Source organism: Podarcis muralis, chromosome 5, assembly GCF_964188315.1.
Source record: "Podarcis muralis chromosome 5, rPodMur119.hap1.1, whole genome shotgun sequence".
Taxonomy (NCBI): Eukaryota; Metazoa; Chordata; class Lepidosauria; order Squamata; family Lacertidae; genus Podarcis; species Podarcis muralis.
The window spans coordinates 5,899,836-5,913,483 of NC_135659.1; the positions used below are offsets into that span (position 1 = coordinate 5,899,836).

Below are 13,648 nucleotides of genomic sequence, written 5' to 3' on the forward strand. Positions count from 1 at the left end.
AAGTGTGGTGCCAAACTGGTGGTACTGAAGGCAGATTGTGAACACCCTGTGTAGTGTTGAAACAGGAGTGACAGACTTATAACACCACAGTTTTGTTGCCTCACTTGCCTTTTTGATTATGACACAAAAATCAGAGAATGAAAGACTCAGCGAATCAATTAAGTGCACACACCCCTTACTCTTAAGTGCAGCCAGCAAGGCCTCTTCATACGGATAACAGCATCTTTATGACGGGCAATATCTAAGCCATAAAACAGTTCCAAAATCTACTTTCCACCTCCTCTTTTGCAGAACTGTCATTTAAAGCAGTTCACTCTCTATAGGCTTTGAGTTATTTAATTTTTCCTAAGTACTCCTGCATAGTGACAGCAGATGCACATTGCATTCTGCAAGTGCCTGTATCACCTTCCCACCCCCAATCTAAAGCTGCCTATAGCAGGAGGATGGAGAACTCCATTAGCCCAGCGGCGTCTGCCCTGCCTGCGTCACCTCAAGACCAGCGTCTCCCCAGCATGGATGACCTTTTACATTACAAACAGATTTTCTTACTGATGCTGTTGTTGGAGTAATGACTAGTGAGCGATTCTTTGAAAACAGGGTGAGGCAGAATGATAGCATGCGTATGGTAATGCAACACCTCATGCCTGCCATTGCCAGGACGTATGAATCTCCTTTGTACCACAGGTCCATTTAGCCCCATTGGCAGAAGCTCTCTAGGATTTCAGACAGATGCGTCCCGTCCCCCCCGGCTAATATCAGAGCCTCGTCAAGTGCAGATGCTGGAGGCTGAATCCACAAGCTTCTGATCCTCTGCCACTAAACTACAGACTCTTCTATAGGTTGGGCATCTTCATGTTGTGGAGAACATAACATACGAATGCATCTTTAGCTGCAGGTGAGTAGCAATCGGCTAACGCTTGTTTGTCTTGGGCATACCTGTGACGAAGAGGGTGACTGCGGCGTCGCTCTCATTGGTCCCACGGACGGCAGCGATGGAGACTTCGTACCGTGAGCCAGGGCGCAGGGCCTGCATGGAGTACTGGCTGAGGGGGGGTTGTAGTCGGAAGGTGGTCTTTCCCCCTTCTCCATTCTCTAGGCCATACTTCAGCAGAATGTAGTCAACTTTAGCCCGGGGTGGAGTCCATTCAACAAACGCCACTGTGTCTGAGACATCTCTCACCAATATCTGGGTTGGTCCGTCAATTACTAGACACAGTTGGTGCATTAAAAAAATTGGAAGAAAGAGACACATTATACAAGAGGAATAGACAGAGAAGAAAGACTTTAATGGATTTTTGCCCTAAGAATCTATACTAAGGACGTGTGCGATTTCTGCTTCTCCATCCATCCTCTTGGATATGCGTGGAAACTGTAAGCAGGGAGCATTGCTTTTAGGAAGGACAAGAACAAAAAATATATGCGTGGACATATGGGTCAGAGTTGCAGGTGCTACCTAGTTACTCAGTTGCTTACAATGGCATGTGCATCCCATGAGGATCCCCTAAGGATCATTTAATCCTGAACTGGAGTTTCTGCACCCAGCCGCCATTTCCATCTGTACCATGTGCAAGAATGTGTGCAATTGATTCCAGCTCCTCACCCACATCCAACAATGAATGGAAAGTAAATCAGCTCAAATTGGGCATGAGGGGAGATGGGGGTAATTGCCCGCATCAGCAGGACTACAGTACTTGGGTTGGAAACTGAAGCTGCACCAAGCATTTGCTGGTTTGCACTTGTGTAAGACAAAACTAAGCTGGAGCTAAAACAGGAGGCAAATGCTTGTTAATCACTTGTGTAGCAAACCATCATTACCCTGCTGTTCTTGCTGTGCATCTAATCTCAGACTTATTTCTTGCCTGTGGATTTGAGGACTATTATTCCAGTTTCTATTCCACAGGTTTCAGTTTTCTCCCTTTGTGCTGGTGAAAGCCTAAACCGTGTTCCGCAAGAGGCACATTGGCCTCGTAAAGCATGGTTTGGTGGTGGCAAGTTATTTATTTGTTTTATCACGTATGTTCAACTCAATGGGACTGACTACGGAATCAGCAAGTATAGGAGGTTTGCACTGTAAATTGATATTTCTAATAAAAAGGAGGAAGAGGAAGTAGAAGGGGACAGATGTGCCAACATTTGGTTTAGTACACTCAGTCACATGCAATATTTCACCTCTCTTGATGATTGTTCAGTGCTTGGTAAATCTCAACCAAGTGTTTGAACAGCCTCCACTGAAAAACATTGTGTCTGACGTTAGATTATTGAAAGTTCTCTTTGTGATGTTTGATCTGAAACTGTTTATTCACCTATGTAAGTCAGTGGGATCAAAAGGTAATATGTACGCATATTTGAACCCCGGTATATTTTATTTTCATGATAGCCCATCACAGCAGAGGCCAACCTACTACCCTTGTAGCTAAGTTTTTAATTTCCCACTTTGTAATTTCCACATGGTCAGTTCATTAAGAAATTTATTCAAATAATATGATCTGCAAGGCAAGGAAGGCAAGGAAATTTGAGCAAGACAAGTGCTTCTAGCTTCCATTTGCATTTTTAAAAGCGTGCACATTTTCAGGGCAAAGGTGTCTCGTTTGGCCTGAGGCAAAACCATCTTTCCCACACCACACCTAGAGATTCACCTATGCCATGTCACCCAGACAAAAGCTGGAGGAGCAGAGCAGCAGAAAGAGCAGGGCTGTAGCCATATCCAAATGACCTGAGCAAGAGAGCAAAGTCAAATAAGTTTGCATGTCTATTGGATAATTATTTATGTTTGTTCTTAAATTGTGGGAATGTGGAAGCCCAGTCTAACAGACCCTTCGCTGGAAGAAGACAGCAATCACCCCATTGCTATGAACTTTTAGGTAAATGTGAGGATTCTAAAATGTATCATATCTGACATGTATAGAAGTCAGATTTCTAGGAAAAACAGATGACGAAAGGTGGCCAAAGGTGAGGTATAGGGAGGAAACCCAGAATGGGACATTTGAGGAGAGGAAGAAGGGGAAGAATTCACATAGAATTCAAGTGGATATATTCTCTGCAAGATTTGCTGTTCTGACTGTGTCTCCTTTAAATCAGTCTCCAGTAGGGGGAGGTAATTTTGCTCCTTTTGGGGCATCCATTGATAATTCAATAACTCTTGGCAAAGCATTTCCCACCATAAGAAGAGGATAATGCCCACAGCTTCTCTGAATGAATTCTTGACTCCTTCCAGGCAGGAAGCAGGGCAAGAAAAGTGACTCCTGCAGAAAGTCAGGGGGTGGCTGAGGTCTGACGGTGGGCAATTTTCACAAAATCTAACAGGAGGCATTTTCATGTTTAAACATGAAGTGTGCCTCCAAGTTTTAATTACTAAACAAAGTGTTGTTCGGAACATTTGCAAAATGCACCCATAGATGAAAAAAACACCAAAAGAGCACTTTAAAAGGGGCAGTTGCTTCAGATGGCCTGTAGGTGCCGCTTGTAAACCACATCCTGCAAGCCATTCTAAAGCAGACAACATCTGTAAAGGAAAAAAGAAAGAAAGAGAAGGAATGTCTGTATATTCCTGCTGACATCATGACAGGGTGACTATGATCTGCATCAGAACCGCTGATTCTTGTTCAGCAGACTCTCTTTTGTCTGAGCGAAAGGGCTGCTTGTACAAACGTGATACTTGGCGCACATTTCCTATTCCTCACTCCAAGGTCCATTAATTGCTTTATAATTATCAACCATCTTGGCACATCCCTCTCTCTGAGAACTTTGCAAGAGCTGTTTATGCATTCTTTCTCCCCCTCCCCCCCCTTAAAGATGTTTTTTGGTGAATGGAGCCATTTGACGCAATTACCAGGAGCCGGCTGAATGAGATCCTCTTTGCTGCAGCTTCAAAGCTAGAAACAAACAGGAGCTAGAATACTAACTACCCATTCATCTGTTGCCCACAAAATGAGCCCTGTGAGATCAGACCAAAAGTTTAGCTCTAGTCCAGCTTCCTCTTTCCAGCCATGGTCAGGCAGAGAAGCTTCTGGGAATGCCACCAGCAGAACAACACGAAGGCAGAAACTCTCCTGTTGTGTGTACCAGGAATTCAGAGGGAGGCTGCCTCCGAATATGCGGGTTCCATTTAGGTGTTCAAGCCTCAGTACAATCCTACCTGGAAGAAAAATTGCTGTTAACCCTCAAACTCACACAGAACTGCAGGGTGGGCTACTCACAGGTTGAGACACTGGCTGAGGCTGGCGGACTCCGGGCTTGTTCCTTGAGGGCAACCACATTGACTGTGTACTCCTCACCTGGTTTCAGGCCCGTCTGATTAAACGTTGTCACGCTGCTAGGGAGCTGTGCAATCACGCCCCCTTCATTGTCCTGGGGAGATTAAACAAGCTGGCTTGAAGTTTGGAAGAAATGGTGGTATTAGCGAATCAAATTTTAATATGATTCCCTTCATATGGGAAGATTGCTTTGCTTACACATGTGTTCTGAAGTCCAATAAACCCCAGCATATCCCAACCTTTGATTAATTTTTTCTTTAGATACTCGCTTTGTTAAATAGGAAATCTTAATTTTCAGGGCCAAATTACCATATTTTTCGCTCTATAAGGCACACTTTTTTCCTCCTAAAAAGTAAGGGGAAATGTGTGTGCGTCTTATGGAGCGAATGCAGGCTGCGCAGCTATCCCAGAAGCCAGAACAGCAAGAGGGATACCTATCATGCCATACTCATGTCAATGTGTCTCTGATTCTTCAGTGTTTTTGCAAATAGCAATCAGTATGGAGGGCATATATATTGGGACTTCGACACCTTATTACAAACAAAACAAGGCTTGCCACAATGCATTATACAGGCACAGAAATTATTAATTTCTAAGGATCCTTTTCAATAAACACACCCTTAAGGGTCCTGTTCATGTGTTACTCATGTGTAGGGTCCTGCCTTGTGGATGGAGGAACAGGAATGCTCTTTCCTGCAGCAACCCAGCATTGCACTCTGCTGCTTGCAGTGAAATTCCAGCAGGTGAGCACACAGGCTCAGGTACCCTGGTGAGTTCCTGCTAGGAACCTCCTGGGGTGCCCAAACTCTGCAGAAAGCAGGACTGAATTCCCCAGGTATATCAGCTGATGTGGTTGGACAATAACCCCACCCCACATCCCCATGGGCCAACTTTGACAGGTGTGCAGGACAACCCACATGCCAAGCACTTGGCGTCATTATGACACCAGATGATTGACAGGTGGGGGACCCACTCACTTGACAAAAGGTGGCCTGTGGGGGTGTGGGAGATTAGATCTGGCCCATCAGGCCAAAAAGATTCCCCTGTCCTGGGATGTAACATGTTTGCCTTAAAAAGTGATCACTCCCTATTCAACTATCATGGAAGAAATGTAATGGCATCAAATAGGCCTAACTCCTGAGATCTACATACCCTTCCTTTAGAAATATATTATGAGTGGGGAAGCAGAGTAATTCAGGCACTCACTATTTGTGCTAGTAATGCAGCCTCCACATTGGCCCTCACAGTATTATAGCTTTAGAGATGGAGATGACCAATGTAATTTACCCCTGGCAGGAAAGGAGAACCAGGAACCCACCAAAGCTCCACCATATATGAAGCCAATGGCATCTGGACCACATTGTGCCACAAACAGATGGCAGTCAGCTTTTAACACTGCTGCGTCCTCCTGCTGCTTGCTGTCCTCTGGTGGATCTGAAGGGACACTGGCATCAACCAATTCAGCCTCCCTCCTGCCCCTTGCTCCCTCCCCACAAAAAACCCCTCTGACAATCAAGTAACCCAGCTGAAACACAATGGTCTGACTCTCCTGGGCTCCAGTTGGGTGGTGAGAATGTGTTCTTGGAAGAAGGACCACTCTAAATGATACAGTTACCTTGGGGATAAAGCTGATCTCCCAGCCATCAAACAAGAAGGAGAAGGGCTCCCATTGCATCTCGACGGTGGTCTCCGTGATTGTTTTGAACTGCAGCCCTTGTGGAGTGGAGAGTTCTGGAACATAGCGGTGAAGAAAGGGTGGGGGAGAGAGGTTGTGTTAGCTGCACCGTAATCCAGTTTTAATTGTCAACATGTAAACCAAATCTCTACTTTCCATGATCAAAACCACGATGAGTGGGAAAATCAGCTACGATGGAAGTGTGGTTCAGTGGTAAGCTATGATGGAAGTGTGGTTCAGTGGTAGAGCATGTGAATTGGAGGCAGAAGGTCTCAATTCCTAGCATTCCAGGTAGGTCTGAGGAATATGAAATGGAAGAATATCAAGAGCCCCTAACAGGACCACGGGGCTGCTTCCAGCTCCCATCAGGCTCTGATCTAATCAACTTTTAAAATTCCTTTCTCAGTACACCGAACAGCCTAAACAAACTGTAATGTAATGAAGATTAAAATTATTTTGCCAATTCTACTAAAATGAGTGTCTGCTCTTAGAGATGACATTTAAGGATGTATGCAGCATCAGGATGAGTACACAAAAACTTGAGAGGTACAAACTTTGACTGGTGCTGTATGGTATAAATATGTATGCTTGAACCTACAGCTTGTATCTCTCAGGTCCTCTTTCTGAGGATGTCAACTGTCTAGCAATAAGCTCTTCTTTGTTGGAACAATGCAGCTCACTGCCTGCCTGAAATCTCTGCTAGGCTGCGTATACTTGAGCGATTTCACAAAACTTGTCCACGGCACACAGACTATACTTCTGAACCCAGATCCGTGGGGTGAAGAGAACGAAGGGGGAACACCCCGTGCAAAATGCAAGGAGAAAGTAAAACTCTAAGAGGAGATTTTTGCTGATTGTAAGTTGTTTTGCTTTGCTTTCCTTTTTCTTTTTACATTCCTAGATAGGTTGATCCTGAGTGGAGTCTTCCAAAATCATACTATCTGAACCACAAGAACCTATTATTTATCTTTGAAGCCCACTGAGCAAAACTGCATAGAGTGACTCTACAACATGTTGCTGGACTACAGTTCCTATGACCCCCGACCATACTATCTGGGGCAGATAGGAGTTGTGAGTCCAAGAACATCTGGAGAGCCACAGGTTCCCCTCCCTCACCCAAGAGTGCTCTTAGGATTGCTCTTCTCTCTTCTAAATCAATCAGGAGAACATCTCCCACCATGAAGAGGCGGCAACATTTAGGCAGTTCCTTCTCCATTTTAAATGGCATGTTCGGTGCCAAAAAACCATGCAATACTTACGGGTGGCCACCTTGACCCCGGCTGGGGCGCTGAGCACACCACTGATGACAGCATAGATGGTGACGTTGTATGTCAAGCCTGGCTCCAGCTCCTTGATGGTGACACTGCTCCAGTCCCCAGGCACCCGCTGCTGGAGCTGCAGACCCCCAGGTATTGCTGGCTGGTAGGAGATCACATATTCAGTCACGGCCATTGGCCCATCCCATTCCAGGTCGATGGACCTGTCGCCAACCGCAGCCACTCGCAGGTTCTCAGGTGGAGCAACTGGAGGAAAAGCCAATATATTGACTGTAAGAGGTAAGGTGACCCACAAATCTCTGCAAGGAGCTACATGTCCTTGAGATGTGCTCCCCACTCAGCCTGTGAACTAAGGCAGTTATCTGAAACACATTTACAAAGTGCCTATGGAATTCAATGCAAGTGATTTCCAAGTAAATTGTATACCGTAAGTTCGGGTTGCATGGACCATTTCATGCATCATGATGTAACAAACTGAGATCTCCTCAACCAGCAGCTGCAACCACACCTTCCTCTCCAGCAAATGTACCCCCCCCAAAAGTACAAATATGGGAGACTGCCAGTTTGAAGCAAAGAACTGAGGTGGCAGGAGTTGCTTTACCCTTCCTCTTCCTGCTGTTTCTCCTCTGAAAATCACCCCCAACTGCCTTTCTCCTCATAGGGAAAAGATCTGGGAAGGAATTTGGTGGGTCAAGCAGCAAGGAGGGAGAGTATTGCACGGCCTCTCGTCTTGTTGCTCTTCAGTTCCCAATCACAGCAACTGAAAAGAGGTGGTTCTTTTCAGTTAAACAACCCTCCCCCCAGTAACTGAACTGAATTATGGACAGGGTGCCCCAGCAGATGCCCTGTGCACAATCCCTCATCCTGAAGCAGGAGTGAGGGTTGCATGTTCATAGTTTCAACAATTAAGGTGCATTTATGTAAACCAGCTGTTTGATAGTGAGGAGACGAAGGCTGCAATCCTAACTCTATGGAGCCCATTGGACTAAATAGGATTTGCTTAGGAGTAGACATGGTTAGGATTGCAAAAATAGATATACAGTAAATCCAAAACATTATCCTAAATAGCTGATCAACATAAATATAGCTTCCAACTGTCCTGTTTTAACCAGATTGTGATTTTTAGCATCAATCCAACAGGTAATTATAGCTCTGCAATACCTAACTAGGGATGCGTCCTCTTGTCCTGTGCCTAGAATGCAGGGCTCCAAGTGGTTTTCCATTTGCCCTGCTACTTTCCCCTGAAAACCCACTCTTCCCTGCTCAATCGGTGCAAACATCAGCCCACAGAAACCCCCACTGACATTTGCTCTGATTCAACGGTGCAGAGTGGGTTTCCCCAGGGGAAAGCGGCAGGAGAAGTGGAAGTGTGGATGAAACATGTGTGAAGGTTTAGAAGACTGCAATATTCTTACATACACAGAGATGGTGCCTTCCCCACTTTACAAACAGGGCACGGCGCCACCATGACAAGAGGTCAGTCCTTAAGCATGCCAGAGTCTGTGGAGGTCTGTGCATTAAATGCCAGTGTTTTGGAACTAGATTAGATGGATGGAGAGCCACAAGTCACTGTCCTATTTACCTACTCCCTTTTTCTGGTGTGGCAGAAGCTGCCCAAAATCCAGAAATCTCCTGGTATTTGCATTGTTACTTTGCACTGTACCTTTAACTCAACCTCAGTGTTATTAGTACCACCTGGAGTTGGCTTTATATGTTTTTCAAAAAATATTGTTAGTAGCAGTGACTACATTATTACAAGAGCACTGTTCCACAGCATTTGATATTTTCATTTACATACATTCATTCAAAATAAGATGGGGTATGCACTCTTTTTCATTACTGTTTGTATTACAGTTTATAATTTTTGTAAAGTGATATGTGCATGCAGGTCATCATCTGTAAAATTTTATTTTCAGTTTATGAAGCAATTCTATATCCTCCCACCACGCTGATGAAGAATTCTACGAAACAGTAGTCAATATCCGGAATCACTGTTCAGTGTTGGACATCATATTTGCTGAATACATAAAGCTTCATAGCTTGTCTTTCATCATACAAAGTCTGGCACCTCGCTTCATTTAAAGATTTCCAGAGACTTTGAGACTAAAGATTTCATTTTGGACTTGTTATGGTTTGAAGGAATTCTATAAAGATTGTCTATTGCGTATGTATATGGTCATTGTGTTGCCCAAACATTGTTCTCTTTGCAACACAGGGGTTTGTTTGGTTACAAAATCCAGAAATGACACAGGCCACTTATGCACCATGCATTCGAAGCACATTTCAAGCACACAGTACCTCCCAGAGAATCGTAGTTCCCTCCCTCACAGGGCGACACTTTCTTTTACTGACTACACTTTGGGGGCAGGGGAAGGCGTGTGCTTTGAACGTTTGGTGTATATGCAACCCCCAAGGCTGCCCAGAAAGGTTTGCAATCTTAAACAGGACATCTCAAAGAGAAGGTGAAGGCAGCGTTGCTAAAAGGGGGCAGAGGAGAGTAGGGAAGGCTTATGTACTAGCGAAAAAGGCAGGAAAAAGGTCAAACTATGATGTGGCCTTTCTGAGACTTTGAATGAAAATAATGGATTTAAGGGGGCAATGCAAAAACACGTGAGCTCTCTCTTCCACCAGAAAACCTTTGGCACAACAAGGATTAGCTCTAATAAGCAGAGGGCATTTGGGATTTAAAGATTCTGCATGTGCAGCCTGCTGTAAATAATAAGGCAGGAAAAAGCGCCTTTCTTGATTCTACCTCACGTGTGCAGGAGAGCAAATATCAAAATGTCAGTGTCAACATTGGAACACCACGGCTTTTTTAATTAGCAAGAGCAAATTACTCCTTTCACACTAGCTGCTAAACCCTTGGCCATGCCACTGTGTTTGCTGATGGCATTACTTCCGATATTCTTCTTACCCTTTGTGGAGGAGGGATCAGCTCAGTGTTACTCGTTCACCACAAATGATCCACAAGAACTGTGCACTTCAACATGGACTCAGAAAGGACAGACAGTGTGCAATCTCATGCACACTAACCTGGCATGATACTCCATTGAACAAGAGGGACCTACTTCTTGAGGGTGTGACCGCACACAGCGCCAATTGTTTGACCACCATAAGAACAGGCTGCTGGACAAGACGAGCCTCTTCTGTGATCCTGTTCGTGATCTCACGTTCTTGTTTCATTTCTTTGAAAAGCTCCATCTGGAATTAAGTTTTAATGCTGGACCCGTGTGGACCATACCTTTGGGCCAATCTAGTGTGCCACCTGGTGCTCGCTTGTTCTCCCTGATCATGCTGTCTATGGGCAGGAGGCAAGGCGGGTCTGGTGCCAGCCTATGTCTCTATCTGACTTTGGACATGCCATCCCCGTGCAGATGTGTACAGTACACCTAGTGGGGAGGGAAGAGAAGCAGCCTTTGTTCTACTCCATGTGATGGAATTAATCAGCCTAAAGAGTTTGCAAAAAGGGTGGCCAATAGTAGTTAGAAGAGTCCTGGAAAATAAGCTGTTGGAGATTGAAAGGGTGTTTGATTCTGGCCACCGCCTTCATTTCTCTGCATTCCCTCAGGGGTGGAGAATTTATTTAGCAGAGACATCAAACTGCTTTGGGTTAGGAGACAGCACTGTGCTGCTGAGCACCCCTCACCAGATTCAAGCTTGTTGTTTTAAGTGAGAAATGCCAAGCGGTGCTTTTATCTTATTGCTCAAATAGCCTCCTTGAGTGGACACAAGTGGAAAAATGCTTTTGATAACAGCCCTGACGCTCCTCTAGATACATACATTTAAAACAGTAAAGACAAGGGCACATTGTTGCTTCACTAAAGAAGAAGAAGAAGAGTTTGGATTTGATATCCCGCCTTTCACTCCCTTTAAGGAGTCTCAAAGCGGCTAACAATCTCCTTTCCCTTCCTCCCCCACAACAAACACTCTGTGAGGTGAGTGGGGCTGAGAGACTTCAAAGAAGTGTGACTGGCCCAAGGTCACCCAGCAGCTGCATGTGGAGGAGCGGAGACACGAACCCGGTTCCCCAGATAACGAGACTACCGCTCTACGAGAATGGCAAGAATTCCCCAGCAGGCCCAGGATGCAGTCCTGGCCACGGTAGATCAGGCACATTCACCATAGCAAAAGCCAGGGGAGCAACTCAGTAAACTGTCTTCTGCAGAATTCTCAAGACAGCATTCTAAGGTGTGCAAATGGGTCTTTCAGATGCCAACAGTTAAATAGATCACAGTTGGGAATCTTACTTCTTGATCCTTCCTGGAGTTGCCTTTGGCAAAATAGGAAAATGGCATCCCAGGTGATGCCAGTCATGGAGCTTTTGGCGACTTTCCTTCCAGTATCTGTTTCTGAGGTCAGGGCTCCTGAGCAAATTATTTGAACAGCCCCATACACCATCATTGTTGTCCAGTGGAGGCTGGTGTACATTGGGTGGAAGGTTGGCCAGCCAACAGTAGGTGGAGCCAGAGTCAATAAACCAAACATAGGTGGTTCCCCCCCCCCCCCATTCTGCTGCCTGCTGAAAGGCAACACTGAGACCGAAGAGGAAGAGGAGGTGCCTGGCAGTGCCTCCCTTACTGCAAGGAGGTGGGCATGTGGGGGCTAGTTCAGGGCATACTGAGCATGGTAGGGCAGTGCCCTATAAAGCCCAATAGACCAGCCTTCACTGCTGTTGTCTCAAGATTTCAGTCTTGAGTTCTCGTGGCAACACCTGACTTCTTACCCCAAAGATTGCTGCTGAAGCCCCTCTGCCACAAGGCACTGCCGAAGCCTCTTCCCTTTCTGCCATGCTAACTGTGCTCAACAGCCTTCCCTGCTCTCTCATAGCAGCCATCCCTTTCTCATCATAGCATGTGGGGAAACTCGCTACAGTGACATCTCCCTTTTTAAACAAAGTCAAGGCGATTTAATAGAATGTCAGCTTTTCACAATGGATCTGGTTGTACCTGTGAAATAGTTACAATAGCTTCGACATTATTATGTAAATATATGATAATGCATCGGATGGGTGATGGAAGGGAAGCCAGGACGCTAGCATGCCTACAGCTGCATAGCAGCAACATTAAAAAACAAAAAACAAAACAAAAGAAGGAATCTGCAAAACCTATAAAAAGGAGAAATATGTGCACTGATTGAGCAGGAACAATTACTAGGAAACATGGGCTGTGCAGAGGGCATCACGCAGCCTGCCTGGCTGACATGCCATCCTACCTGCTGAGCAGTCTCTCCCCTGGTAGCCTTCCTCGCAAGAGCACAGGCCCTCCTGGCAGAATCCGCGCCCACTGCAGGCGTTGAGGCATCTCAGCTGCCCGCAGTCTTCCCCCACGTAGCCCTCCTGGCAGATGCAAGTCCCGTTGGCACATCTCCCCTTTCCTGAGCAGTCCTCAGGGCACCTGAGCTCACTGCAGTCTTCCCCAGCAAAGCCCTCTTCGCAGATGCATTCTCCATCCACACAGAGCCCTCGGGAGCTGCAGTCGGTGGGGCATCGGGCCTCTGAGCAATCCTCTCCGCTATAGTCACTGTCGCAGATGCACTGCCCATCAACGCACACGCCCCGGCTTGAGCAGCCCATGGGGCAGAGGGGCTCGGAGCAGTTCTTCCCAGCCCAGCCTTCATTGCAGACACAACCACAGGATTCCAGGCTGAAGTTGCCATGGCCGCTGCAGTGGGGGATGTAATCTAGCTGCCCTGGAAGGGTGGAGAAAAGCATTGCCATTAATAATAGTACTTATCACACTTTGTGTGCTTTATCTTAGGCAGGCGTAGTCTGCTGCACAAATATGAGATGAGGGACACCTGGATTGGCAGTACTGCATGTGAAGAGGATCTAGGGGTCTTAGACCACAAGCTTAACCCGAGTCAACAGTGTGATGCAGCAGCAAAAAACGCTAATGCTATTCTAGTCTACACCAACAGAAGTCTAGTGTCCAGATCAAGGGAAGCAACACTACCGCTCCATTGTGCCTTGGTCAGACCACACCTGGAGCGAAGTCTGATGAGGAATGGTTGAGGGAGCTGGGTGTGGTTTAACCTGAAAAAGAGGAGACTAAGAAGAGGTATGATAGCCATCTTCAAATATCTTAAGGGCTCTCACATGGAAGATGGGAAATGCAGTTCCTCGGAATGTCCAAGTCCTTAGAATGGACACCAGGTGTTCTGGAGATCTGTTGTACTGGAGATGCTTTCATGAGCATGCTCCATTGTGTTCTATGAGGTCATGTTTGTCGCCTGCTCCTATCCTGGCACCTTAAATGCTGCAGCAGCCAGTGCTATTTTTCTAGAAAAAGAGGTGCCGGAATTCACCATGAACGCCTCCCTTGTTCTCTTATAATGGCAATGGTGTCCACCCGAGAGGTGCCAGAACTGATTTCCCATGATTTCTGGCTGGAAAGAAGCCCTGGCAACAGCAATATTCTAGGCCTCAGGGATCTTGGGAAATATTT

At 46.0% G+C, this 13,648-nt stretch overlaps 1 protein-coding gene across 3 annotated transcripts in view; it reads right to left on the reverse strand.

Moving 5' to 3' along the window:
• Positions 1-13,648, reverse strand: part of TNR (tenascin R) — a 384,528-nt gene that overhangs the window by 47,485 nt on the left and 323,395 nt on the right. For all 3 annotated transcript variants that reach the window (XM_077928219.1, XM_077928217.1, XM_077928218.1), the window contains 5 exons: positions 12,417-12,893; positions 7,188-7,451; positions 5,869-5,984; positions 4,197-4,347; positions 937-1,206 (listed from right to left, as the gene is read on the reverse strand). In XM_077928219.1, coding sequence (XP_077784345.1) covers positions 937-1,206; positions 4,197-4,347; positions 5,869-5,984; positions 7,188-7,451; positions 12,417-12,893 — 1,278 coding nt within the window. The remainder of the gene's footprint in view (positions 1-936; positions 1,207-4,196; positions 4,348-5,868; positions 5,985-7,187; positions 7,452-12,416; positions 12,894-13,648) is intronic.